Raw genomic sequence first — 27990 nt, 5'->3', positions numbered from 1 at the left:
GCATGGTCTTGGTTTTACTTAGGTTTATTGAAGTCAGCCATGCATTTTCTTGCAGGATGCTGGTCTGAATTTGTTGAATGTTAGAGCAATTCTGTTACCAGTTAATACCTAATTACAGGTATGGGGGTCTCTTTCTCTGTAAAGATGAGATCACAACAGCAGAGAACACTGTTCTTGCACATGGCCAGGCTGCACAGGTGTTTTTATAGCTTAATAGTTGTCCTTGGTTGACCTTTCAGTTTACTTTAATTTGTCAGAAGTGCCTCTGTTGAGCTGATGAGACTGGCTTTCAGCAGAATGGTCATTTTACCTTAGCAGAAAAGACTGTGCATCAGTCAGTAATTGATATTCCTGATTAGTGCAAGAGATACCTTATTAGCTAAGAGTTAAGCAAGTTTTTGGATCTGTCTTCAGCATATCCTATCAGTCAACAAAGTTCTCCTGACTGGAGAAGGGGACTAGAGTGTATGATTCTTGATTTGTCCAGGCTTTATTATTTTTCCTTTGACCGTGGCTAAGTCATGAATTATTCTATCTTTTATTTCTCCTTTCACTAAGTTTTATCAGGTTATATTGCCTGCACATAAAAGGCTGTGAGAACTTTCAGAGTTGAGATAATGTTAAAAAGCAAGTATTTAGGTCTCCTTGTCTTTACTTTTCTCACAGTGAAAAGAAGTTAAGGGGAATGAGATCACTGGCTCTTGTGTCTCAGAATTTTCAGCTGATGGGGTGCCCTGAGGTGTTCACCCATCTCTGTCCCCGTCTCACAGGGGAAAGCTGTGTTTTACCAGGACTTAGAACCAGACTCTTCAGTTAAGCTACTGGAAAGCAGCAGGAAGACATTGCTGCCTTTTGAAATAGTCTTTGTGCTTCATGTATAAAGAGTTTCTCAGAAATTGTGATGAAAATAGGTATTTTTAACTATGCAGCTCTGGAATGACACTCTGAAAACAATATAGAGTGTTGTTTCATCTTTTAATATCAACATATTTATAAAGGTGCAGTTGCTAGATGACACTTTCCTTGCAGGTTTTTTCTTTGTAATTCCAGGGAATTTATAACTTTATTGTGACATAAGTCTTGTAAGTCTCTGAGATTAACCTCAGTGTGTGAGCTAGTAAGACATCATTTTAGACTAACAGTCCAATTTTTGTGTCTGAACTCATCATTTTTTGTAAGTCAGAGCTCAACAGAGTTTGTTTAGGGAGACGTCCTGACACTCTACTGGGAAGTGACTTTCAGAAGTTACATTTAAGGTTTTTCATGTTGCAATGTGAGTGACAGGGAAAGGATAAAGAGGAATCCCTGCTGGCTGGCCACCATCACCATTGATTTAACAGTGCAGTAGGGCCTGGTTCAGTGCCTTTCACTGCCTCCCTAGTAGCTACAAATGTCAGAAGGATGGAATGGTTCCATTAAGTGATTGCACTCTTGTTACTGAGATTTTAGGAGTGGAAGGTAGTCAAAGGGGAAGAAGCAAGCTTCTCACATGGAGTCTTTCAGACAGGATTTTTCAAATGCTGGAATGCTATGGATACTTTGGCGAGGTGTTTATAGTGTCACCTCCAGCTTGAATTATTTTTAACCTTTTCTAACATGGTGTGCATGTGTGACATCTACAGCTCTGTATTGTAGCGTAAGAAAAAGAGCAGAGCATGAGTTTCTTGGCTTCAATTATCAGATCATGGGGTCTCTTTTGAAGTTGTTGGTGTGACATTTTACCCAAAGTACTCCGTTACCTTCACTTCCCTCATCTTCCATCTGTATATTCTGGTGTGTGCTAGATGAGGGGTGCTTTGGGTGTTTAAAGCTGCATGTGCCAAGGCTGGTCCAACACCAGGAATCCCCTTGGGGGCAGTAAGGAACCGTGGGAGCCTTGGCTCCACTGGGAAGAAGTTCCCTCCTGGGTGCAAGTAGCCCAGCACCAGGTAAAACCCACTTGTCACTTTCTCATGACTTAGCAAATAGTTCCTGTATGTGCCTAGCAAGCCTTTGCTGGGAGCACATTGCTTTTTCCTCAGCCAGTAGAGCAAATAGTCCCCAAACTTGCAGACAGCGATGAAAGGAGCAGACAGGGGTGTTTGCAGGAGCTGCTAAGTGTGTGTGTATCTTTTGTGGACGTTAAGCTAGGTTTGCATATACACTGTAGCTGCATAAGAGGTGGCAGAACTGGCTTGCAAAAAAAAACTGAGGTCAGAACGACTTCCACACCTGCTGAGTTCTTAAAAAAGAATTGAAAGAGTGCTACAGGGCAGTTTGCTGATTCAGCGTGGCCTTACAGCTCCTGACCTTACCTTTCTATAAGAAAACAGTTTCATCTCAGTGTAATAGTTGACATGCAACCAGTCCTGCTATGGCTTAGATCAAAAATTGCTTGTAGATCTTTTCCCCAAAACTGGAATGGAGGAGAAACATTGAATTTTTTTAAATCTACTTTATTTTTAAAATGTTAGCCTTTATTCACATGTGTGCTGCTTTGAATAGCTGTATAAATAACCTGGGGTTCCAGTTCAGCAGCATATAGTAAGTGTTGCTCATCTGTTCTGCTTTTTCGGGCAACAGTAAAGGAGGTGCCTATTGTACTGTATTTGTTATGGTGTGTCAGCTTCCTGATGTCTGAAAAGAATGCATGGAGGTCTTTTTACCCAAGATGAAACTTGGTTTTATCATTTAGAGGCACACAGGCTTTGTGTGAGAGATGAATGTTCCAGCATTAAAGATTAATTTAAGTTACTGCAGTGAGTATCATTACTGGAGGAAAAGTGCTTTTCCACGTTGTAATTAACTATTCATAGTTCACATGCCATGAACTGGTCTCTTCAATGTTAACTTTGAACTTCATTGCTCTTTTGGACTATGCAGCTCTGGTGTGGCACTTTTCTCCAAAGTCTCTTTTAGCACATGTGTAACAAAGCAACCCTGCTAGGAAAAACAGCAATGTGCAAAAAGATTGTGTGTTCTGGAGCAGTGATTGGTATTAACAGACAGTGGTGCAAGGTTTGTGGTCTGATAGAACACATTCCTCAGCTAGCCAGGCTGCATAGCAAAGATTGCTCTTGGGAAAAGTCCCCGAATTCTTTGGCTCTTAGACAGCAAAGTCATACCAGTGACATGGCATGTTGGACCTTTTGTAAAGGGGAAGGACTTGAGATGAGTTTTGGTTTTGTTTTTCTTTAATTGCTGAGTTAAGTGTTGGAAAACTTGACTTCTGTGACAGAACTATTTTTTAAAATAATAGTGCAATTCTCTAAATTTAATGTTTACTTTTAAATGGTGCATGTTAACAAGGAGCAAGAGAATAAAAGTCAAAATTTTACCAATGTCAAAACTTTAAAGTCTTAAAAATTTTCTGTTCTTCATGCAGTTTAGAGTATGTGATAGTGACCATTGTGAAATCCTGATTTTAGTTCAAAACTGAACCTAAAATAGGTGTGGTTTTTAGTCTGGTTGGTTTTTTTTAGCAGTGCACTCAGTGAGGAGGAGCATGCTGTCCTGAGAGGCAGCCCTCTTGGGGGAGTAAAATTATTAAAGATGGAAATGGCTGAAAGAGAGGTGTATTTTTTAATGCTGTAGATATAAAAAGGCACCTGTGGTGATGTCTTATTTTAGGTTCAGTTGTTTTTCTCCAAGTGCCAGTAAAACATTGGATGCTCTTTTTAAGAGTGCAGCAGAGCGGTGAGAGGTGATTGTAGTACTTGGTGTTTTATTTGAGCATTCGGTACACCCTTGTCTTCTTGGAACTGTCCCTACTCATCCCTACAGCTCAGTTTCTCTGCAATCTTCCTTTCAGTGGCTTGGGAAGGAGGTCATTGTGAAGACTTTGGGAGTCCTTTACATTCCACAGAGAATGCATGGAAGTGTTAATGTAGCTCTGTGTGAATGTAGGTCTTAACCGAGGATTAAGAACAGGCTTTGATTGGCAAGTACAAGGTATTTTACTTGTATTAAAAGCACAGATTATATCTTGGCTGAATCTGCTTTGAACCACTAAAGGTGATAAAGCAGCTCATCCTCATGGTTGGTTGGAGTCTGATGCTTCAGATGCTAATAAGGATGATTCTTGTAAGATTTTTAAAAAACCAAGCAGATAATGCTGTAAATGTTTCTGTTTTGTCCCCTAAAGTTTGCTATAGTTCAAAGAACCCAATGAAAATATATTAATCCCTCATACTAATAGAATTGGTATTTCTAGGGAGCTTCTGTAGCCTGCTATAGGCACAGGCTTAGTCCTATCTTGGTAAATGAAGAAAACATTCTTTGGTATTTTAGCAAATTTCAGTGTTTGGCAGTTTTGTACACTGCTGTCTATTTTTTTGTTTCTTTTACGACATAAGATTTTTAAAATTTAATTTCTTTTGGTTTTCCCGTTAGTTCCTTAGTAGCTCTTAAGCATTATTTCCATATTTGTTGCTGAAATTGATGGTTTTTATTACAAGTATAGCGGTCATTTATCATGAGAAAGGGAAAGTAATCCTTCATTTGTTAAATTATAGGATTAAATGCTTCTGACTTTGCAAACATTGCAAATTTTCACTATAGGAAAGGGATCTGTTAAGCTGAGAGCCTTTGTGGAAAGACATCAGTTTGCACTTTGAAGTCCATTTTATGCAGACTAAAATGACCTTATTTGTAGGTGAGTTAAAGGTTATTGAAACTGAAAGCTTTCTTCAGGTTCACGACACGTTAAACACAGGAGCACTTCCGCTGCTGCCATTAATGTTAAGCGTTTAATTGAGTGCTGTGCTGAATTAGGGTCTGATGTCATTCGGAATGTGCTGCAGGACTCTGTGTCTGTTCATGTTCCTTCAGGAAAGGAGCAACTTAACGGGCCTGGAGCTGTAGGAGAAATCAAACCCAACCAGGAAATTTTATGTTAAATTTATTTATTCAACCATTACTTGGCAGTTGAAGGCAATTACTTTTTTTTTTTTTTTTTTTTTTAATTTGAAAGTGTGTTTGCTTCTTGAGGACTTGGGGAATATCAGAGGGACATGGGTCAGCAGGACATGTGCTCATATTGCAGTGTCAGTTACTCTCAGTTCATCAAACCACGCTCTGTAAATAAACATTTCAGTGGGACCAGATGCTTCTGGGTGCTCTGGAGCCTGTAGAGTTTTAGTGCTCACGATGAATGTGTACAACAGTGTTTTAACCTTTTGGGCAGATTCTTAAGTCAAGTTTGTCCTTCATTTGAAATCTCTTTTAAAGGACAGGAGGTAGAAAACAAGCTGCACTAACCAAATCTGAGTAGCAATGCCATGTCCCAGGCTGTCCCTTTCACACTTGTTTATACTGGAACCTCTTGGAGATACTTGCTCAGGAAAATGAAACGTGAAGAGAACATTCTAGTACTGTAGGAGTGAGCTGAGCAGCATGACACACTTGGGAGGAATCTTGTCATTATTTCATACTGTCAGAAGAGTTTTTGGTCATACTAAAGGAATGGAAGGATAATTTCTGATTATTTCTCTTTATGATATGAAGTTGCTGCAGTATCTGTGGCAGCCATTTGGTTTTCATAAATAGTATGTATAATTTCAATGGTTTTGAAAGTAACAAGTGGGTAAAAGGTGTTTTCCTAAGAGTTCAACAGGTTAAATTATGTGGATCTGTGCAGTTGTCTTTGATAGGGGAACTGCAAAGAACATTGGAAATAACATTGATGTGTAAGTGAAGATAAAGCAGAAAAGCAAAGCTGTTTGGAAGTTGGATGAGGTAGATCAGGACTTGTCCAACAGAATATCTCTAAGGATGAGGTCCCACAGCCTTTGTGGATAAGTGTTCCAGGCCTTGACCACCCTTGTGAATTTTTGTTCCATGCATAAAATAGGGATTTCCCACTCTAACTGATGTCCATGGACACTTTACCTTGAGGAAAATTATGTTTGGTTTCAGTTAAGAAAAGCAGAGTTAGCTTTTAAGGATTGTAACTTGCTTTTCCCAGCAAAAATAATTTATTGTCTGGAGTTCCTGATGCTTGGGAAAGGTGGGTGAAGTGTGTTATAATAATGTTAAGGTTTGTTTCCTCATTGAAAACACAATCCAGTCCTTAATGTATCAGCGACAGTTCACTGATACTGTCACTGTCTCAGTGACATTCTCATTATGGTAAGAAAAACATTTTTTGTTTTCTTTCTGAGTGAAACTCCTTCTAAGCAAATCCTTGGGAAGTTGTTACTCTGCAGATGTGTCTCCATTTGGACCTCCCTGCTTTACTGCAGTAGTGCATCAGTGGTCGCTTGAAACTGATGAAGTAGGAGTTGGACTTAGTTTTAAAACACAGTTCCCGTGTGTTTCATAGCTTCTTATGAAATGAACTCATTCCTTGGTAAAGGTCACTGTAAACTTGCTGTGCTTGGGTTTTCCAGGCTGTTCAGGTGCTCTTGCTTCAAGTGTTTGTTCTAAATGGGGAACATGTTTGGTGACTGTGGAAGGCTGATTCCTGTTCAGTGATTTCTTCAGCTCTGTTACCTTAAACTGTGGGGTTTTTCCTCCCCCTTGCTGTCTACAAAATACAGTGCACACAAAACTTTGGAATGCTTTGGCTGATTAGCTGACTCCTGTGCAACTGGCTGAATTGCTGGTATTCTACTGATGGCATTACATCATTATAAAGATATTGTAAAACTTAATGGAAGTATTCCAAAACTTAACTCTTTTTTTTTTTTTTTCCTTCTCCATAGGCTCATAAGTCAGTGAACTTTGTTTCGACTCTGCTTCAGATCACTATGTCCGAGCAACTGGATTTACCAGTGAGACAGGCAGGCAAGTTTTCAAATATTTTTGTCATTGTATCTACTCAAATGGTGCATACACACAAGTACACATGCAGATACTGTTAAGGAATTCTAATGGTTTTAATGTCAAGCACTCAGAAGTTGGGAGTTGCTCACATTACAGTCATCACGAGTTATTATCTGGCACCATACACTGAGTAAGGAGGACAGAAAGAAAAGGAGTGTCTGGCTCTTGAATGATTCTTCCCCTTTATCTCTAGTGAACATTCCTGAGGGAAGCAGAATGGTTTATGATGCTGGTGCACTTGGTCCAAGGAGGTCATTTAAACTTGTACTGGGAGCACTAATGTTTCTAAACATACAAAGGGGAAGAAAACAGGTTATGTCTTTTGGAACCCCACTTATTTGCACGTGAGCCATCAGTGAAATTGGATGTTGATTACTGACAGCTCCAAACATCAATTTAAAGCTACTCTAATTACTTGATAGAGGTTTTTAGTGCAATACTTCAGTGGGTTTTTTGACTGGTCAGGAGGGTGTGATCTGGATTGTTTATTTGGACCTTCCATGTAGTAGACTACTCTAAGCTGTAGCCTAAACTTAGCTTGCATTTTTATCTTACTGCTTGGGAGTACCGTTCAAATGATAACTCAGAAAGCTTACTGCTTTACAATGTAACATGCAGAAGGAAGTTTGAAGAAAACCTCTGAAGTTTCACCCTCCTCCACATAAGCCAATTAAACCCTAAAGCATCCTGTGGAGAGTGGGGATGGCTCATTCAAGGCCCAGCTGACAAACAGTGTGTGTTTGCAAAGCAATTGTTGATCGATCCCTCTGAGGGCTGGCTGAAGTCCCTATCACTTCAGTCTTGTCCCAATGTGCTGAGTGTTTCTTGACCTCTGCAGACACTTTGAGAAACCATCTGGTTTCTGAGTCTTCAAAAGGTGCATATGAAATTTAGGAAGGGAAGTTGCTTTATGGACTTTTATGTAGAATTAGATTAACAGTAACTTTGTTACCAGTTTGCCATTTTAGATTTCCTGTTGCATGTTGTAAGTACTTTTCCAAGTGCTGTGATTTATATTCTGCCACACAAGCAGTTTGGATTTGGTTGCCAAATGGTAAATGCAGGGTTTGTTCCAGGAGCCTGATTGCTGCAAATTGCTGTAGCCCATAACCTGGATATAAAGGAGCTCTGTTTCTCTAGCATTCATTCCTCTATCACAGACTTAATTAGATTTTTTTTTGTTTACAAGAGATGTTTTAGATTGTCATTGGTATTGATCAGCTTTTCTTTTTCCGTTTTAATGGAAATATTGAGAAAATCATTGTAATGGATTTTTCAGAAGTGTGTGTTGCTCAGTAGTTTCACAAGTACTTACCTGAATCACAGCTAAAAGCAATACCTGTAATATTTTTATAGTAAATGGGTGAAAGAGTATCAGTTTAGTAAATTATTGAGTTAATAACTTGCATGGTTTATGTATTTTGATTCTCCTACTTAGGAAGGGCCAATGTTTTTGTAATTTTGGTCCGTTTTGTTCTAAAAAATATTTGCTTGCAAGACACGTGTTTGTTTTGTGCTTTGAATGGCTGCCAGCTGATTTGCCCCTCTTGTTTCACAGGGGTTATCTACTTGAAAAATATGATAACCCAGTATTGGCCGGACCGTGAAAGTGCTCCTGGAGAGATCCCACCTTACTCCATCCCAGAAGAGGACAGGCACTGTATCCGTGAGAACATTGTAGAAGCCATTATCCACTCTCCTGAGCTGATCAGGTGCACAGTTTTAGCCTCTGTGTGAATTGCCTGTGAATTCTGACTGTTGACTTTCTTTCTTTTTATATTTTTCCTCCAGCCAAGATCACCCACATGCTAAGCATCATTGTCACACAATGTGTATCCTAAACATAGAATTAATCTAGATGGAAAAACAGTTTTCAGCTTGTGTAACATGTAGAAATTTGTAATTCCTTAAATGGAGAATATTAAGCAGAAACTACAGAACCTAAACCTTGTAAACAAAAAGGAAGTCTAAGTATGGATAGTATTTGTTGCTACAACACTACGAGAATATTATCAAAATAATAGTAGTAACTTTTTTAATTGTTATGGTTTTGATTTCCAGAGTGCAGCTTACTACTTGCATTCACCACATTATCAAGTATGATTATCCAAGTCGCTGGACTGCAGTTGTGGAGAAAATTGGATTTTATCTCCAGTCTGACAATAGTGCTTGTTGGCTTGGAATTCTTCTCTGTCTTTATCAACTTGTGAAAAACTATGAGTAAGTTCTTTCTGGTCTTTCTCCATATAAACCAGCAGAATTAATATGTTGGTGTCTATTTTTTGTACTCTGTGTCTATTGTAACCATGTGGAATTGTTTATGGGACTGCACAAACGTGATGGAAACATAATCTTAGAAAGTATTCTTGACTACTTGCTGTGCAGATGCTGGCTCATGCATCTTCTCAACTAAAAATTACAGAAAGACTGCCTTCATTAAAAGTCTGAATTCAGAAAAAAAAAGGATGTTTTAAAACCTTAATGTGGTAGTTGTTCTTTATGGATTGATGGCAGTAAGAAAGTCTGCTCAAAATCATGACTTTTGCAGGAATTTTTTTGTTTAAATTCCATTTAAACAATTGGTACTCTAGTACTTGGTGACAGTAACCATAGAAAGATTTCAAAAGTGTGAAATCTGCAGTGTTGGGAGCTCAGAATGAGTTAACTCACTTTGGTATGATCAGAGAAAAGGACAGTCCTGGAGTCAGGGAATTGCAGTAGTGGAACTGATGGAATCCACAGCTTATTCTTTAAATGTGTTGGAATGCATAACATTTCTGTTTCAGGTCCTTGATTTAAAATGTTACATGGAAAAATTTCCATCTAATTAATGATTTTTACGTCAGTCAGTGTAAAACAGTGAATGTCAGTTTCTCAAAAGTACTTTTACAGGAATGCCATAAAAATCTTTGTAATCCCAAGTGGGAGTTTTCTTAGTGGCTGAAGATTGTAAGTCCTGCTAGGAAAGGAAAGCAAAAAAAAAATTCTCGCTCGATTATCAGCTTAAAGATCTTTAACCAGATATGCTGCAGAGATCTGGGAGCTGTAAATCAAGAAGTGTTCAGTGGTAGTGAATTATGAGGATAGAAATCCATGTTTGGGGATCTGAGTGCAGTCACTGTGGTAAGAGAACAGGTGTGTCTGTAGTCTCAGCTGGTCAAACACTTCAGCTGAGGCCAGGAGCTGCTCCTGCTTGCTCAGCTTTCTGGTGGAGTCAACAAGGGTGACTTTCATGTCACCAATCACGTAGGAATGTGCACATTTCAGTATGTTTCAGTCAGTTTAGTGGGACATGAATCTGTGTAATATTATTGCTTTGATCAAGTTTTTACTGCCTGAGTTTGAATTTTTTTCCCTTAACATGGGACATAAATATCTTGGAGCTTTTCACTTTTTTTTTTTTTTCTTCAAATTCAACCAGCAAGATCAAATGGCTTCTCTTAGCATAGTAATTTTTTTCTAGTGTTTTTCTTTTTTTTTTTTTTTTTTTGGTGATATTAGAAACAGAATTTTCCTGAGCAACATTTAATCTTAATGTTTGCATTTCTGGTTCAGAAAATGCATGAAAACTGTATTATTGAACAGGCTTTTGGGGCTCAGTGTTTTATAGTGGTTCTTGCAGAACATGCCATCTGCCAGCAGACTGAGTAGTCTTTTTCTTGGTATAGTCTGAAAATTGCCACTGTTCAGGAAGCTGAGTATTGGTATTTAGTATTAGTGAAAAGTCTACAAAAAATGTGTTTGAAAAACAAACCAAACCACAGCTCAATCCTCTAACCCAGAAATCTCCCCCAGGAGTACAAGAGTCTGACAAGTGTTGATTGCTGAATCAAGAAATAAATGTACAATGACAAAACGATATTTTACCTTGTTATTGTCATCACCGGTATAGAAAAGATCCTACTGTGCTGTGATAACTCTTGAATCAATTAGTTTCTTGTGTATAAATTAAAATCTGGGGCAAAGATTTCAAAATGAGGCTTCGTTTCCTTTCAGGAATTTTGAAATGTTGGAGAAAGGAAGTGGAGCCTTGTTTTCAGCATGGGCAAGCTGCTGGGCTGTCCCTGGCATAGCTCTCAGGTTTTATTTCAAGGGTGATTGTCTGCTCAGAGTCTGCCCCACAGCCTGGAATCCCACCTTCTCTATCAGATTGTTGCCTTTGGGCAAATTAAATGGTGAGATGTGAGAGCCATCAGTGCCAGGCTGTGAGAGGCTCCTCAGCTTGCTTTATCCAGTGTCAGTGGAGCAATGTAGCTTCTGCAAATGTTTTGACAAATTGTGAACTCTGATGAGTGCATTTTTTATCTGTAACACCATCGGGCTACGGCTTTATTTCCGATTCTGTCACACGAACTGCCTAGGGGTTTCTTTTTAAGTCACAGGTTGTTATGAGCTGTCATATAACCTACTTGTGCCCACACTGGGGCAAAGTGAGCTTTTTGAATTTACAGCCAGCTGAAAGAACTACAAAACTGGTTTGGTTCTTCTCTAAAGGTACAAGAAACCAGAGGAGCGGAGTCCCTTGATAGCTGCAATGCAACATTTTCTGCCAGTCCTGAAGGACAGCTTCATTCAGCTCTTGAATGATCCATCAGACCAGTCTGTCCTCATCCAGAAACAGATCTTCAAAATATTTTATGCCCTTGTCCAGGTAAAAAAGTTGTATATACTTGAACAATAATTTAAAGCATTATGCTTTTCCTTAAAATAGTGAATGACAGAAATATTACAGTATTAGATTACATCTGAATCATTTTCCCTACTACTCAGCTCCATGAATCACAAGTTTCTGATTGTCTTGTGCTTTTACTTTTGAACAGTGCTACTCCTGGTTGGCATTAGATAAAAGTTACACATGCCATCCTTTAAAGGTAGGGCGTTTGCTGGAAAACCAGTTGGAAAATGAGTTTTCTAAGGACAGATTGTGGAGGCCAGCCTACAGAGAATTACCAGTGTAAATATAGCAGTTTGGAATGGAACTGCTGTTAAATGCTTCAGGAATTAGAGTAACATCCATTTAGGTAACATTTTAGCATTGCATAAGCACAATGAATTGGAGCAAATACCTCTAGCACCTTTGAGGATATTTAGGATATAGGTTAGATTGTGTTGAGTCTTTTCGCCTGGTTTTTGAGGTAAATTGCTAGTCTTTCATGGTAAGTAAGTGTAGGGAAAGATTTGAAAGCTAAAATTCTGACTGTAAAAGTAACATAAATTTATTATAAAGCAATTAAAAAATGATTTTATGTTTTGTTTTTTTTTTAACCAGTACACATTGCCTTTGGAGTTGATAAATCAGCAAAATCTGACTGAGTGGATAGAAATCCTGAAGACTGTTGTTGATAGGGATGTACCAGCTGTAAGTGGCTTTTGGCTATTTCTGTCTTTAAGTTTAAGTATTTTTCATTCACTAGAATGTTATTTCTGCATTCTTTTTTCTCTACAGGTGCCAAGAAAATAATAAAAAGATTAGGCTAAATGGGGAGTTTCAGACAGACTAAACAAATTTTGAAAATATGTAGCCTGTGTGCAAGTTCTGTTCTAAAATTATAGTAAAACTTATTTTGGCTTCTTGTTTCAAAAATTTATTGATCATTTAGGCATATTTCATGGGATTTATTTTTATATATGCTCTACTTCATACTTCTATTAAGCTAGAAGTTAAAATGGCAGGTTAAAAGCAAGATATATTATGTAGTTGCTCCAGTTACATATAATTTGAACTCTTTTTGAATAATTGGTAAATAATGTCTTCTTTTTCCCTAAAGGAAACCCTTCAGGTTGATGAAGATGATAGACCTGAGTTGCCTTGGTGGAAATGCAAGAAGTGGGCTTTACATATCTTAGCTAGGCTTTTTGAGAGGTATTTTCTCTTCCAATATTATTAAAAAAAAAAAACCCAAGCAAACATTCAAGTCAGTAACATTGCTGCACCCTTGAGTTTACATACTTGCTTCTAATTCTAGGTATGGAAGCCCTGGTAATGTTTCCAAGGAGTACAATGAATTTGCTGAAGTTTTCCTGAAGGCCTTCGCTGTTGGTGTTCAGCAAGTAAGAAACACTGAGTGTGGGGGGAGTACTGGGATAAGTTTAGACTTAGTACTGGTTGCTTATTTCAGTATTTGCTGAAATTGCTTTTATTCACTTGGTTTTTTTTCAAGCACATTGGTATGGAAAGCAGTGATGTCTATGGGCTTTAAAAATAAAAGTCTGATAAAGAAATTAGCCATTTGCCACATATCACAATCCACTTTTCACTTACAAGCCCTCACATAAGCTTCAGACTAATGCTACCAATTTTTTTCCTTTCTGAAAGAGATGGGTATATGTGGTATTAGTTGACCTTCAGAACTACCTTTTAGTCTCTGATACAGGGTTTTTTTGACTCCAAATCTGTAAACACTAAATTTTGAGCCTTCTGCAAAAGCCTGATCAAGCAGAGGCTCTCTTATGTTCCCTTTCCACTCATCTCCCTGTTTTGGGGTTGCCACTTGTGCTGTGTTGTCTGCTGTATGCAAACAATCTGTGGATTAATTAAAAACCTCACGTATGTTTTTATACAATTTCCTCATATTTGGTTCATAAATATCTTTATTTTAAGGGGATTATATTGCAAATGTAAATGGACTATTGATTTATGAAAGTCTCACAGTGTGAAATGTTTTCTTCAAAGCCTTTGAGTCAGACAAATAGCTCTTAGTTCAGTTTCAGTTCTCTTAATTTATAATGAAATTATAATGAATTACAGGACTAAAATAAAAGAAGAAATGTAGGGAAAGTATCTCATTAATCTATGCTTTTTGAAGGTTAGCCTACGTATGGAAAGCATTTTTCACATGGAGTGTGAGGCAATATATCCCAACATTCTGTTCAGGGAAGTGGTGTCAGCTTTGCTTCCTGAGGTGCTCACCTGGCACCCCTAGGTGACATTAGACAGATCATTATTGCATGTTCTTTAAGGCCTTACTGCTTGCTTTGCACTTCCAAGATAAAATGAAGTTCTCACAAAGGGCTATGGCCAAAAGTACTCTTTGCAAAGATAATTTTAGCGGCTTGACAAAATGCTTGTTTTTCTTTACGTTCTCTTTGAATCAGATTTGATCCTTATTGTTTTTGCAGCTAGGAAGCTCCTAAGAATTCAGGTACTTAAAGAAAACTGCTAAAAAATCAATACTTTGGCAGGCTTAGTTTGTTCCTAAACAATAATGTAATTTGTTTAGGAAGACAGACTGTATTAAGGTTCTGCCCTCCATTTTTCTGCAGAAGATAAAACTTGGGCCTCTGCTCAGGACATGGAATCTGTCAAATAAATGCTGTGGAAGATCTTTGAGCAGGATGTGTTTCTTTACACAAATTGGAAATCTCTGAAATACTGAAGAATACAAATTTGGATAACGCGTTTCATTGAGTTCTCTCTACTCTCCAAAGTGTTTGCACCCTTTTAGTAAAGGAGTAATAGATAAATAAAAGGCATAAGACTACAGATAGTTCAAGTATAAACTTGAAATATACTGCTAAATATTATTGTCATAATTACTTCTCATTGATTAGCCTCCACCTCTCCAAAAAAAAAAATTCTGTCCATTCAGCATTCAGTTTAGCTAAACTTTCTTAGCTTGTCCAAACCAGGCTGAGCTGCCTAGCTGGAATACCCTGAATTTATCCCTTGTGTTAGCAGCTGTTTTGCTCAAGACATTTCTCATGAGCCAGAACCAAGCCCTGGTTGGACACTGCTGCCTTGTAGTTCCTTGGCACTGTTACAGAATTTTATTTTATTTGCACCAGAGTGTCCATCCTGCTTTTCCTCACTGCAGGTCTTAAAAATTTTCTTAATTTTTTAATATCTTTACCTACTACATCTGAATCATGAAACTACATACATCTTCTTGGATAGTCTTAAAACATCCTGCAAGTTTGAACTTTTGCTCTTTTCTATCCTAACTCAATAATTAATGCCACAAAACCTTGTACTCAGGTGTTGGTACCAAGTAATTTCTCTCTAAATCCTGAAGGTTTTTAAACATGAGCAGTTCAAACTTTGAGAAGTGATAAAGCATCTAGAGCACAAAACTCTTTTTAAAGCTGTGAATATTTTGATGAATGAGTGCATCCTCCTTGAACTGAAGTGCAAGGCAATTCCTTTGGGAAGAACACTTCAGTCTTGGTGTGTAATAAATGGTATCAACAGCATTCATTTTCAAAATAAAGAATCTTGTTTTCCCTAGATTTTTCTTTTGGTGGCATTAGAGATTGATATCTTTCCAGCTCCTTTGGGTTGGGATTAAAAAAAAAAAAAGCTTCTTTTGTGTGAAGACTTAAATGAAATCCGGGAAATGGGATTTGCCATTTCTCTCCAGTTAGTGATGCTGCTTCTGAAGGTGCAGTGTTTCCACGGACCTGGATTGGGCTAAGGGATTTCCCTTTGCATTACCCATGCAAACCTCTCCTGTGAGCTGTAATTTAATTACTAGTCATGGTCCCGTGTCCTTTTCATGACCTTATTTGTGGAGAGCCATGGACTGGAGCACAGGTGGATCCCTCTGAAGGAGTTTTGGGTGCCACCACAGGAGAAGAGTTGAGGCCAGAAAGCCAGAGGGAGTGAGTGACTGATGGATCACTCCACACACGCACTTTGCTCGCACAGCTGGGTGGCTGTGAGGCAGCACAGAGGCACACATCAGTAGGCTGTGAGTGTAGAGTGTTCTCATCCAGTGGCTGGGTGGGAATTTCTGCCCCCAAAGAGTGAAGATGGAATAATAAACCTCAGAGGGCAAGGCCCCCTGGGGTGTGTTGGTGGTGAATTAGCATGTATGGTTTGTGTTATTAAAGGATGGTATTTTTAAAATACCAGTATGAGTTGCAAATTGTTTTAGAAAATTACCAATGACATTTGGTAGAAGGCTTAGTCAGTACCCATTTTAGCTAATGAATAAATGGGGGGTTTGTTCAGTTTTGAGGGGGTCTTATGTAGGCTTGTGAGGGAGGGTAGAATTGTGGTGAAAATGGGCTGTGCTCAGTAGAAGACACTGAGGAGATCTGATTTCTCTAGGTGCTGCTGAAGGTGCTGTACCAGTACAAGGAAAAGCAGTACATGGCTCCAAGAGTTCTGCAGCAAACGCTAAATTACATCAATCAAGGAGTGTCTCATGCAGTCACCTGGAAGAATCTGAAACCTCATATTCAAGTAAGCCATTTTGGGGGTTTAATACTTAGATGACTCAGAAATACATTAGTCAGTTTACAGTACAGTGTTTCCAGCCCTGCTACAATTCACATTTTAGGCACTTCTCTTATAAATTGCTGGTGGAAAGAGTTTAAGCCAATTTAGTGAAGGTTACCTTGAAATATGAACAAAGCCAGCTAATTTATTGCTGTATCTCCTATGTGCTTTAATTTATTAAAGATTACAATGTAACACAGCATATTTGGAGATGCTGTTAGCTGCTGAATTTATGGCATTGAATCATCTCCACATGCCATTATCCAAAGCCAATCTAGTATCTTGTGTTGTATTGTAACTCTACCTAAACACAAAAGATCTGCTTTTTTGTAAAGTGCCACATAAATCCACCCTAAATCCAAATAGTTTTAGAATGCTACCATTTTATATGAGGAAGTGACAGGATGGAGAAAATCTGTAAAATACAGGACACAATATAGAGATTGATTTAGTAGTGGTAACCTGTTTTCAATCTCTTTTTTTTTATTCCAGGGAATCATCCAAGATGTTATTTTCCCATTGATGTGCTACACAGATGCTGATGAAGAGCTTTGGCAAGAAGATCCATATGAATATATCCGCATGAAATTTGGTGAGTGTTGGAAATCTGCTCACGTTAAAAAATTATTTTATGCAAAGGATGGGATTTTTATGCGGTGTTTTTGTGAAAACTGAGATGGCTTTAATCTTTAAAGAAAAAAAAAAACAGAAACGCAGTGTATTAACCAAGTAATAGAAGTTGGACATGTTGGTGGAAAGGAGGGAGGATACAACAGTCAGCAGTGACACAGGAGTTTGTGCACTTGTGAAAGTATGAAATTTTTACAGTTTTTATTGCAAGTCAAACAGTCCTGGTCTTGCTAGCAACAACTTCATAAATTTAATGTCATTTAAAGCTTATGCCATAAACAGCTAATATTTCAGGCCTTGGATTTCTTGGGGAATTTCATCCATGGCACAGTTCAGAGCAGATTTACCCCAGTGGTAAAGGACACAGTATGGAGTAAGCCTGGCATTCCAGACTTGTCCTCTTTCACTTCCTGTGCTCTGCTACTTTATCTTGGGGTTTATTCTAAGTCTGTGCAGTCCTCTGAGGCTGGGAACAAAAAAATACTTCAGACTCCCTGAACAAATTCTTCCCTTCTCTAAGAATGTTTATATGGCTAGAATAAGGAATCTTGAGGGGTTTGGGAGTTTTTATCCCTCAGGTCAGAGGCATACCTGTAAACACTACAGGTATTACACAAGGCTCTGATAATCCTCTTCTGCAGAGAAATGAGAAATGGGGCATTTTTTAACCCAGTTAATTCTTTGTGCTGGCCTGTAGAGCAAATAACATTCATGTCAAAACTTGACTGTTGTGTCTGCTTCTACTGTTAAAAAATATTTATGTTAAAAATAAGAGACATAGAACTTCAAATTAGACATGCAGAGGCAGTCGTCATGAAAAACATGAAACATATGTATCCAACCACGTGTTACTCTTTGGACTTGGAATATCTCTAGCTAGAAAGCAGGATTTACCACCTGAAGGGGGCTCTTTTTTTCATGTGAAATACATTGGGATCATGAACTGTAGTAAAGAATTTTAAACTGTTACAATGTTATTTAACAGATGTATTTGAAGACTTCATTTCTCCAACAACTGCTGCTCAGACATTATTGTTTACATCGTGTAGTAAAAGGAAAGAGGTGAGTTGTTCAAGGATTATACTGAAATACCACTAGCTAAATTCAGTTTATTTGCTGAAAGAGCTATTAATAAAAGTTTTACTTTTCTGCTCTCATATCATAGTATGCTAAAATTTGAGATTCCAAATTTATTTTGCACTGGTTTATTTATGATTTTTTTGTATTTGCGAATTCCCCTAGGGCCCATTCTTGACAGAATATGGTGTGTTTAAAACAAAGACATAAAATATTGCCCAAATTCCAGACTTGGAGCAGACTGTTAGATATTGTAGCATTTCAGAGCACAGAGAATGGCACCTGGGAGGATGGACTGGAATACTTTGAATAACCTTCCATGTAATCTAGGTCCTGCAGAAGACAATGGGCTTTTGTTACCAGATCCTTACGGAGCCAAATGCTGATCCTCGCAAGAAAGATGGTGCTTTACATATGATTGGTTCTTTGGCTGAAATCCTCCTAAAAGTAAGCAGAACAAATCTAGTGGTTCTATTCATCCTTTTTTTGTGCCCCTCCTATGCTTTCTCTATCATATGTGCCTTAGAAGAAATGCTAATAGCTCAGAGTTCACAAGTTTCTGAATTGCTGCCAGGTTTTTTTAAGCTGTTGAACTTAATTGTTTTGGGTTTAATGTCAGCTTAATTACTTAATTACCGAAGTTTTATAGGTCATGTTCAAGTTCAGATTATTAAGTTCCTTTAAGTTCTGTGCTTCTGGTGAGAATTACTACACCGTTTCTGTGCTTTACTTAATTACATTCCCTTTTTTGTGGGAGAAAAGAAAAAAAGTGCATCCAGTGAGAGGCTGATTATTTACTGGACTGGTTTTTGTGTCTAGAAGAGAGCAAATAAAATGAAATTAGAGATGTTGCTCAGTTAAAATGGTAGCAAAATAGATGCATGGCATGGACTTTTGGACCACAGCTCTAAGCAGTTTCCCTGACCACTTTTACTTTTGGTGCCAGTGTGCTGCCAACTGAAAGGTGTCTCTTGGGGTCAAAAAATGGCTGAGGAAAAAGGTGTCAGTATAATGACTGAAAATTTTAAAAATCTGTGTAGGATCCAAGTTTAATTACTAATACAGGAGATTATTGTTGCATAATAGACTTTAAAAAAGGGATAAGTGAAAAATCTGAGGTTTACACTCTTTGCACTTTATCATGTGTGACTTTTTTATTGGGATAGAAATACATTTTTATATGAAGTTTTAAACTGATGTGCTTCCCTTCATTTTTTGACAGAAAAAGATCTATAAGGATCAGATGGAATATATGTTGCAGAATCATGTGTTCCCTCTCTTCAGCAGTGAGCTGGGTTACATGAGAGCACGGGTAAGAAAGTGTTGCATTTACTGCTGAGATACACTGTTCCAACTGAAGAATTCAGAAATCTGCAACTTCTTCCCTCTCACAGATACTCTCCTTTTCTGCACCTTTTTCATAATAAATGGTGCACTCACTCCAGGGATGAGTACCAGTTTTTACATGTGATTATAGATAGCCCCTGTGTAGTTTCGAAATGGCTGCAGCGCTGTGTGCACAGTTTCCCGTCTGTGTCTGGTGGTAGGGTCTGTGTGTGTTTTACACATAGACTGTACTGCTCACACAAAACCTGTGGCCAAAGATGAACCTGAGATCATAGTACTGGTTTAGTGATGTCTGCCCACTGACCAGCCTCCACACTCTCAAACATCTTCATCACTGAAAAGTCTTACAGTATCTTGATTCATCAGGGGTTGCACCTCAGATTCAATGATCTGTGTAGGTTATGGACATACAAATAGTTGATAATCCTGTTTGTAGGTTTTGCAGCTCTAAATTTCTTCATGTCTTTTTTTTTTCCCAGGCTTGCTGGGTTCTTCATTATTTCTGTGAAGTCAAATTTAAAAGTGACCAGAATCTCCAGACAGCCTTAGAACTCACGAGAAGGTGTCTGATAGATGATAGGGAAATGCCTGTGAAAGTGGAAGCTGCAATAGCTCTTCAAGTTCTCATCAGTAATCAAGAGAAAGGTAGGAGCCTTTTCTTACAGCTGCAGGAAGCTTTAATGGAATAGGTGTTAACTTTGTGATGTTCAGGCAGACTTGTTCTCTTCTTCCCTGATGTTAATTTCCCTCTTGCAATTGTAACTTGTAATCATTTATTATAATTTTTCAGCTCAAAAACTTTAATTTTTTAAAATAAATTACGCAATAAATAGCATCTTAACGTAAGACATAATGATTATTGAAACATGGTAAACAAGAGCTTCATGGTACAGTAAATCCAGTTTTATAGCACCTAATAATTGAATCAGAAATACAGTGGCAATATCTGTCTTGGCATATATTCATTCATGTTAAAATTTATTTAAAGAAAAAAAAAAAAAAAAGGCTGTCTTGATCCAGGCAGGTTTTACATGGCTTAGTATTCCTGAAGCTGGCATAAAAGCCACAAAGCAAACATAAATTATGTATTTAATACTTCAGGTAATTTGACAAAGGTGTATATGTACCAATTCCCATTCAATTAACATTTGCACTGATCAGTAATCTTGTTTTTTATTAATTCAGACTGCAGTGCTGTGTTTTCCATACTTAAATGTTGATCCTCTTGTCATATATTATTAAAATTTGTCCATTGCTATAATGATTTATTCTACTCATGGTTTTGGCCTGTTAATGCTGAAGCACTAAATAAAGTTCTTTGAGGTGTAGGTTCTTAAACTCATCTGTGGTTTTCTAAGAATGTTAATTCAAACATTCCACCTGTTTTACAGCTAAAGAATATATTACTCCATTCATTAGACCTGTAATGCAAGCTTTGCTTCATATTATAAGAGAGACTGAAAATGATGATCTTACTAATGTGATTCAGAAGATGATCTGTGAATATAGTGAAGAAGTTACCCCAATTGCAGTAGAAATGACACAGCATTTGGTGAGACTTTATGGTGGCTTGGGAAGATGTTTAATATGGGAAAGATTGGTGTTTAAATTTGATAGTTGAGTTTGACCATCAGTTAATAGCTGTTGTTACTCCAGTCTGTTTAAGAGCATTGATACAATTAATTTTCTTCTACATTTAGACAGTTTTTCATCAGAAGTGGCTTCATAACTTAGACCAAGAAGAAATTTCTAAGAACAATTCTAGAAATAATTGCCAAATCTTTGCATGTTTCTTCCCGATAGTGGTAATAATGAGATTGGTAGCACATTTTAGGTAGTCTCTAAAATGTCACTTAGGTTGTCTCTGTTAAAATATTAAAGAGTAGATTTTAAATGAAAATTTTGGTGTGAAGATAAAGTTGGATCTACAGCAGGAATTCAGAGCTTGAATGGCTGTATCTAGCAAGTTGTATTAATGGTTGCAAAAGCAGAGGTCAGCTCAGTGCTTCCCTATTAAAGGCCTTGGAGTTAAAATGGAATTGTTAAGAGTGTCCTCTCTGGGAATGCCTGCCAAGTGTTCTGGTCTAGTTCAGCTACTGAGGAAACCTTGTGTCAGAATAACTTAGCAAGGGAAAATGTATTCTTTTGCATGGGACATAATGTCATTTATATATTTCTATTCAGGAATAGATATAGGGTGACAGCTCCAATGATTTAACATCCAAATTTTATCATCTTGAGAAGAAATTCTGGAGCAGAGCTGTCACCTGCTATTATTTGTACACATTTTCTCAGCAGAAGTCCTTCTGAAATCGTGTAGAGTGCCAGATTATCACAGTTTAATGACATATTTATGGTTTGTTCTGCTATTACGTGCAGGCAATGACATTTAACCAGGTGATCCAAACTGGTCCAGATGAAGAGGGCAGTGATGACAAAGCAGTGACAGCAATGGGAATCTTGAATACTATTGATACACTTCTCAGTGTAGTTGAAGATCACAAGGAAGTAAGTAAAAATTACTTTCAAGCTGATATGTATGGTCTAAGAATACTCTAAGTCTTTTGTAGTCCTAGCATTGATAGCTGTAAAACTGTCCTTTTGGCCAAAAATGTTAAAACAGAAAATAGAGAAGTACTTGCCATGTAGCCAAGTTGGAACACAGTGGGTCACTTTTCTAATGCAATGCATGCAGTAATAGAGCATAAATGTTGCCATAGGATTTCCCGTAAGAATCCAGCTTCATGTTCAAATGTGTCTGTAGCAGGTGGAGCTCTCTCAGCTCAGTTGAAAACACACATCTGATTTGATGAGGTCTGCCCTTCAAACAAAATAGATAAAGCTTCACATAGCTGCAAACATTGACTCTGCTGACTAGGTTTGCTCACTGGGACAGAATCGATGTGGGTAAATACAGCTCTTGTGGCTGTGCTCAGAGATGGGGGATTTTACCTGCCTCATCTGCCCTGGGGAATTTTCCTTTGGGATTAAAACTTCGGTCATTTTGTTTTCGTGTACTGAGTGGAGTCACTTCTGTCCAGAGTACAGCCAGTTCAAAAGATGCTATTTCTGATTAAAATTTTTCTTGACAAAGTCAGCTATGGTCTTTTAATAAATACATTATAGTTTTTCAGTGACTGAAAAAGTTCAGTACTAAACTGTCAGGCTCTGAAGACTTCACTAAAAGAAGCAGCATCGAATTCCCAAGGGAATTCCCAAGAACTCAGTGCTGCCACACCAAGGACCAGCTCAGCTCATTTTGTTGTTGCTAGAGCTGCTTGTACTTGTTTTTGTCAGCAAATCCTTGCCTTCTAAATTAAAATGTTGTGTAACGATATGCTAGTTCTGAGGAGCTCAGTTTGAAAATGTTGACCAGTAAACATTAATATTTAGAGACATCTCACACAGGATGACCAGTGTTCCAAGAGAGAAGGTATTTAGCAGGTTAGTTTCGAACCCTGTTCTGCATAGCTAAAGCCAGAAGCTCAGCCTTTACTTGTCCCTGTGCAAGGTGAGTGCCCTCAGCAGGCTAATGACTGTTTTGTTAGCTATTCCACGGACTAATACAGACTAATTGGGAACACTGACTGAGTCTGTAGGGCCAGCATTTACACTGATGGTCTCCATACCATATGAACATCCTAAGCTAGGTTTGGGAAGTGGTTTGGTATTTACGATTTTTTTGGAGGTTTTTTTGGTTTTAATTTATTTTCTGGTACAGGAAATACCTCCTGTGATTTCCATTGTTTACTCCTTTGATATTTGCTTACAGTGTTTTAATGGGACTGGTGTAGAGGGTTAGTCAGGCTTTTCTTTTTAAAGGATACCCTATAATGAGATTCTTCCATATTCAAAAACTACCTTGTATTGAGCACTATCTTGCATATCCTTAGCTGAGTGCTGCTCTTACACATTTGGTACTCTAAAATGTGAGACATTTCTAATAGTTCTTAAAAACTATATTCTATATATAGAAGCTGCTTTGACAAATTTTAAAATGTGTTTAATTTCAACTCCAAAGTATTGAAAATAGTCATTACCTGTTATTTTAATTTTTTTTTCAGATTACCCAGCAGCTGGAAGGGATCTGTTTGCAAGTGATTGGAACAGTTTTGCAGCAGCATGTATTAGGTATTTGTACTTCTGCAGGCTTACTTTTAGAAGTACATGGGATTGGCACGCTATTTACCTAGATTCTGTTTGTTTTAGAGTTCTACGAGGAGATCTTTTCCTTGGCTCATAGTCTGACCTGCCAACAGGTTTCTGCACAAATGTGGCAGCTTCTTCCTCTTGTGTTTGAAGTCTTCCAGCAGGATGGTTTTGATTATTTTACTGGTAAGTAATATAAATAAATTGGGAAGACAGAGGGTTTCATGGATGCGATTTCAGCCATACAATGAATTGCATCATGACTGAAATGTTAGGAAAACACTCAAGTGAGGTTACACTTGAAGTATTTTTATCTTGTTGTTGCTGCTACCAGACTTGTTTTGCTAAGGCACCTATGACTTGCACACGCTTATCTTGGCAAGCGTTAAGCAAGAACTGTAATTATTAATACACAGAATTTCACCTGATTTTAAGAGCAGGCAGATGATACCTAACTGTGATCATCCTTCTTTTTAATACAGATATGATGCCTCTCTTGCATAATTATGTTACTGTTGATACAGATACACTTCTGTCAGACACAAAGTATCTTGAAATGATCTACAGTATGTGCAAGAAGGTGAGTAGCTTCCTGTGTGGTAACAAAGCCTGCCATCTCTGAAGAAATAACCATGTTAAACTGGGTACTTTTTTCCACAGCAGCTTTTGACTTCTGCCCTTTAAAGCATTTTGCTAACATCGTCTAACATTCCCGAAATTACTCAGTTATTGCAGAGAAATTTAAATAGATTGCATCAAAATTTCAGATACGTGCTTTTGGCAGAAGGCAAAAAATTAATACTGCATAACAAAAGCAGAATAAACAAAGCAAGTTTAGTGCTGTACACTTTGTGCATATGGGCATGCAAGACAGATTGCAAAAGGTAGGTGGACTCTTCCATCTGGGATTTGTAGCCTTACCATGGCCAGGATACACGTGCTGTATGTGTGCTGAAGGTCTGACACCTGTTAGCTAAATAAGTGGTGTAGGGATGGAAGGTAAAGGGACAGGAATAGGAAGTTGTTTTCCCAAGTTCGTGCCACGTCAGTGGTGAAAGCTGGGAGCAGAGTGCAGTTGGTCTGACTCAGTCCAGGCACTTTTGGGCAGGGTTTCTGTATTCTAGTTTGTATTACTGGGCTTTCTTTGTCCAGTCAAAATGTAGAATACACAGCTTTCCAGAGTGTTAGCACCATGTTAGGAAAGGAATACTTTTTTATAAGATGTGTGTTAATGTTTTATCATCTCTAATAGTAATATAGGGGGATTTCAGTTTTCCACCCCTGGATATGGTGTGTGGTGTCTAGAGCTTTGGTGAACTGTCAGCTGTGCTGCCCGTGGTATTTCCTGAGTAATTATTTTGAAGATGTTTAAATATTACAGTGAATAACTATTTGAGAATTCTATAAATACTAGTGAATAACTCTTTGCCAGCCTTTGTTTGAAAACAAGTTGCAACCAAGGCCAATTGTGGTGTTTGTAATTTCTCAGAATGTTACATATAAAATGTATGTTGCATATAACATCATGACCACTTAGAGATTGGTGTTAGCTGAGCACAGTGAATTTTTAACACAAGTTTTAGGTATGGCATGGTCTTCCACTGGATATCCCATTTTTGTAAAGAAAACTTCTACAAAATTCAGTACACTGACGCATAAGAAAAGTTTTTCTTTTGTGCATGGAAATAATCCTTGGCAAAATGCCAGGTAGGCTCAGCGTCCGTAGAGTTCTTGAATATGTCCACATTTGGTTAGTTTTGCCCACTTTCCGCAGTTTCCAGGCTCTGGTTGTCACGCTGAGCCATTTGTGTAGATCTGGCTGCTTCACGGATGGCTGTTCATGCTGGCATTGTTAGAGGGGGTGGATTCATACCAGCTTTCAAAGCAAAGCGGTGTACAGAGAATACTCCTTGAGGGGATACACCACCAGTAATGGCTGTGTTTCAGGTCCTTACAGGAGTTGCTGGAGAAGATGCAGAATGTCATGCAGCAAAGCTGTTGGAAGTAATTATTCTTCAGTGTAAAGGGCGTGGCATTGATCAGGTTGGTAACGACTTTGGTTGCTAGAACTAATGCTTCTCAATCATTTTATTGTGTAGTATGGATTGATTATGTATTAAGATGAGTTTTGTTACGAGCACTTTGTGTGGTGCAGCCGATAATCTTGTCAGTGTTACGGATTGACAGCACTGCAGAGTTCCTGCACACTTTGGCTCCAGAATTTAGGGCACTGCAAAACTGTGGTTTTTTATGACTCTGGAAGAGTGCCACCTCAGGAGCATCTTGGTTCTAAAAAGTCAATTAATTGCATTCTAAGTTAATTCTAGTGAATATATAAGGAAAATTATTCTGTCAACGTCATAGCTTTGAAATAATGAAGAATGAAGTTCCTAGAATCCAATCAATGTAATAGAAGGACCAGAGACTTCATTATGAAATTTGAGAGATGAATAAGTTGATTTTTCTGGACTTCCTAGTGTACACATTTTCTCTATTTTCCATTTTTAATACACAAGATTATAAAACCAGAAGTTATATTTGCTGTGCAGGATGTCACAAAATCCATGTCATTAAATATTTTCACATTTTCATTTCATCTTTGTATCTGACTTCTGCTAGCAATTAAAAATGACTCAATTTTATGCCATCTGTGTTTATGTGCCACACTGTTGAAGTACAGAACGACAAGTTTTATTTTTGATCACTGAGTGTGAATGTTCTCACTGTCCAGTGCATACCCTTGTTTGTGGAAGCTGCTTTGGAGAGACTGACCAGAGAAGTGAAAACCAGTGAGCTGCGAACCATGTGCCTCCAGGTTGCCATAGCTGCTTTGTATTACAATCCTCATTTACTATTAAACACGTTGGAAAATCTTCGTTTCCCCAATAATGTGGAGCCTGTCACCAATCACTTCATAACTCAGTGGCTTAATGACGTGGACTGTTTCCTGGGGTAAGTGTTTGTACTTCTGGAGATGATTCCCTGTGATAAACCTGTGTATGACCTGCTTGTAAATCGTGACAAAACTTGCAACTGTTCTACTCTTCTGTTTTGTAGACTTCATGACAGAAAGATGTGTGTGCTAGGCCTGTGTGCTCTTATTGATCTGGAGCAAATACCACAGGTTTTAAATCAAGTTGCTGGGCAGATCCTGCCAGCTTTTATCCTTTTATTTAATGGATTGAAAAGAGCATATGCCTGTCATGCAGAGCACGAAAATGACAGTGATGATGATGATGAAGCTGAAGAGGATGAGGAAACAGGTATGGAGACGGAAGCTTTGTTATTTTGCATGTTTTATTTTTTTCTGATGGAGATACTGAGTTCCTTTGTGGAATTCTTCTGAGTGTCCTAATTCGAAAAATGAAGCACTGCAGTAGAACACTGGACATCTTTTGCCAACTTTTAAATATATCTGACTTACTTTCCACTCCCTCTTAAAACCTGACTTCCAGGGCTGAGTTAAATGAGTTCCTCCCTTTCCAGCCCACAAGTTACCACTTCCACTGCCTGCTTTATCTAATTAGCCACATTTCTAAAGAATTGTTCTTGCTGTTCTCAAGATAAACCTTTGTTTGCTTGTAATTAACTTAGAGGAGCTGGGGAGTGATGAAGATGACATTGATGAAGATGGTCAAGAATATCTAGAAATCCTAGCAAAACAGGCAGGTGAAGATGGAGATGATGAAGACTGGGAAGAAGATGATGCTGAAGAGACTGCTTTGGAAGGTTATTCCACGATTATTGATGATGAAGATAACCCTATTGATGAATATCAGATATTTAAAACCATTTTTCAGAGTAAGTAACTGTATTTCTTTTCCTGGCCAACAAGTTACATTTCAGCTTTAGTATACACTGTTGCTAAGTAGAAGCTGTTCAAAACTTCCAAACAGGCTTTCCAATACGTGCTTGAACCATTTATTTCTTTGGTGAGGAGATGCCATTGTTAAACTTAGATAGCAGAGGGAGTTGCTTGAATGAATTTATAGTGGTAGGGAAGAGGTCAGAAGCTGTACTAGTGTTTAAATGTCTCGAATTATGTAACCGCAACAGAATATTACTCTGATTAAAATGGCAGTGAGTGAGTGAGTTCTAGAACACTTTAATCAACGCTTTCCTTCTGCTTATGTTTTCTTTCTGCTGCAGCAATTCAGAACCGTAACCCCGCGTGGTACCAGGCTTTGACACAGGGCCTTACCGAGGAGCAAAGGAAGCAGCTGCAGGACATAGCGACCCTGGCAGACCAGCGGCGGGCAGCACACGGTATTTGCACCCTTTAGACCAGTAATGCCTCCTTTGCTCTCTGAATGCCCTGGGTGTGCTCAAGAAGCCTGATACAGAAAAGGCCTTTAAGTCAAGCCTGATAATGTCTCCATCAAAACAGGGTTGTTTGAAATCTCTTTGAATTGTCAGGGCACAAAGCCTCCATGTACAAACTGGGTGGCAATACCACAGGTGGGAGGAATGGTAGAAACACTTGGGGAGGTAGCCAAGGAAATAAAAGCATATTTATCCTAATTGCTTGGATTTGAAAACAATTTATTTGATTACCTGAAGGTAGAAGAACTCCAGGTATGTTATCAAACACATCGAGTGGCTGATGTATGATTTCCTGAGATGTCACAGAGTCCAGCTGGGATAGACAAGGATTCTGTGGCTAGGAGAATACTAAATTATGGAAGTAGTACCATCTGTAAAGCCACATCATTAAGCCTATTAAATATCACATATAATACAGATTCTTTTAATCTGTATTCAGT

At 38.2% G+C, this 27990-nt stretch overlaps 1 protein-coding gene, 1 long non-coding RNA gene and 1 other non-coding gene across 4 annotated transcripts in view; 2 read left to right on the top strand and 1 right to left on the bottom strand.

The window, feature by feature from the left end:
• Window positions 1-27990, top strand: part of IPO7 (importin 7) — a 34481-nt gene that overhangs the window by 2037 nt on the left and 4454 nt on the right. The window contains exons 2-24 of the mRNA XM_068194622.1: window positions 6684-6765; window positions 8363-8516; window positions 8866-9024; window positions 11299-11455; window positions 12074-12163; window positions 12573-12667; window positions 12771-12855; window positions 15854-15988; window positions 16517-16616; window positions 17640-17716; window positions 18062-18178; window positions 18954-19043; window positions 19558-19723; window positions 20470-20630; window positions 21458-21586; window positions 23143-23209; window positions 23288-23413; window positions 23710-23807; window positions 25175-25270; window positions 25959-26179; window positions 26285-26490; window positions 26822-27028; window positions 27377-27493. Of these exons, the coding sequence (XP_068050723.1) occupies window positions 6684-6765; window positions 8363-8516; window positions 8866-9024; window positions 11299-11455; window positions 12074-12163; window positions 12573-12667; window positions 12771-12855; window positions 15854-15988; window positions 16517-16616; window positions 17640-17716; window positions 18062-18178; window positions 18954-19043; window positions 19558-19723; window positions 20470-20630; window positions 21458-21586; window positions 23143-23209; window positions 23288-23413; window positions 23710-23807; window positions 25175-25270; window positions 25959-26179; window positions 26285-26490; window positions 26822-27028; window positions 27377-27493 (2935 nt within the window). The remainder of the gene's footprint in view (window positions 1-6683; window positions 6766-8362; window positions 8517-8865; window positions 9025-11298; window positions 11456-12073; window positions 12164-12572; window positions 12668-12770; window positions 12856-15853; window positions 15989-16516; window positions 16617-17639; window positions 17717-18061; window positions 18179-18953; window positions 19044-19557; window positions 19724-20469; window positions 20631-21457; window positions 21587-23142; window positions 23210-23287; window positions 23414-23709; window positions 23808-25174; window positions 25271-25958; window positions 26180-26284; window positions 26491-26821; window positions 27029-27376; window positions 27494-27990) is intronic.
• LOC137476396 (uncharacterized) lies at window positions 9-27902 on the bottom strand. 2 transcript variants are annotated; one of them, XR_011000349.1, is made up of 3 exons: window positions 27782-27902; window positions 18046-18172; window positions 9-310 (listed from the first exon to the last, which is right to left on the bottom strand). It is a non-coding gene; the product is annotated as an uncharacterized lncRNA (long non-coding RNA). The 2 variants fall into 2 exon arrangements; XR_011000350.1 differs by lacking the exon at window positions 9-310 and adding an exon at window positions 12046-12244.
• Window positions 19237-19406, top strand: LOC137476718 (small nucleolar RNA SNORA23). Its single transcript, XR_011000552.1, has one exon. It is a non-coding gene; the product is annotated as a small nucleolar RNA SNORA23 (small nucleolar RNA).

The sequence above is a fragment of the Anomalospiza imberbis genome, chromosome 6, assembly GCF_031753505.1.
Source record: "Anomalospiza imberbis isolate Cuckoo-Finch-1a 21T00152 chromosome 6, ASM3175350v1, whole genome shotgun sequence".
Classification (NCBI taxonomy): domain Eukaryota; kingdom Metazoa; phylum Chordata; class Aves; order Passeriformes; family Viduidae; genus Anomalospiza; species Anomalospiza imberbis.
This window is presented reverse-complemented; position numbering and strand designations above follow the sequence as displayed.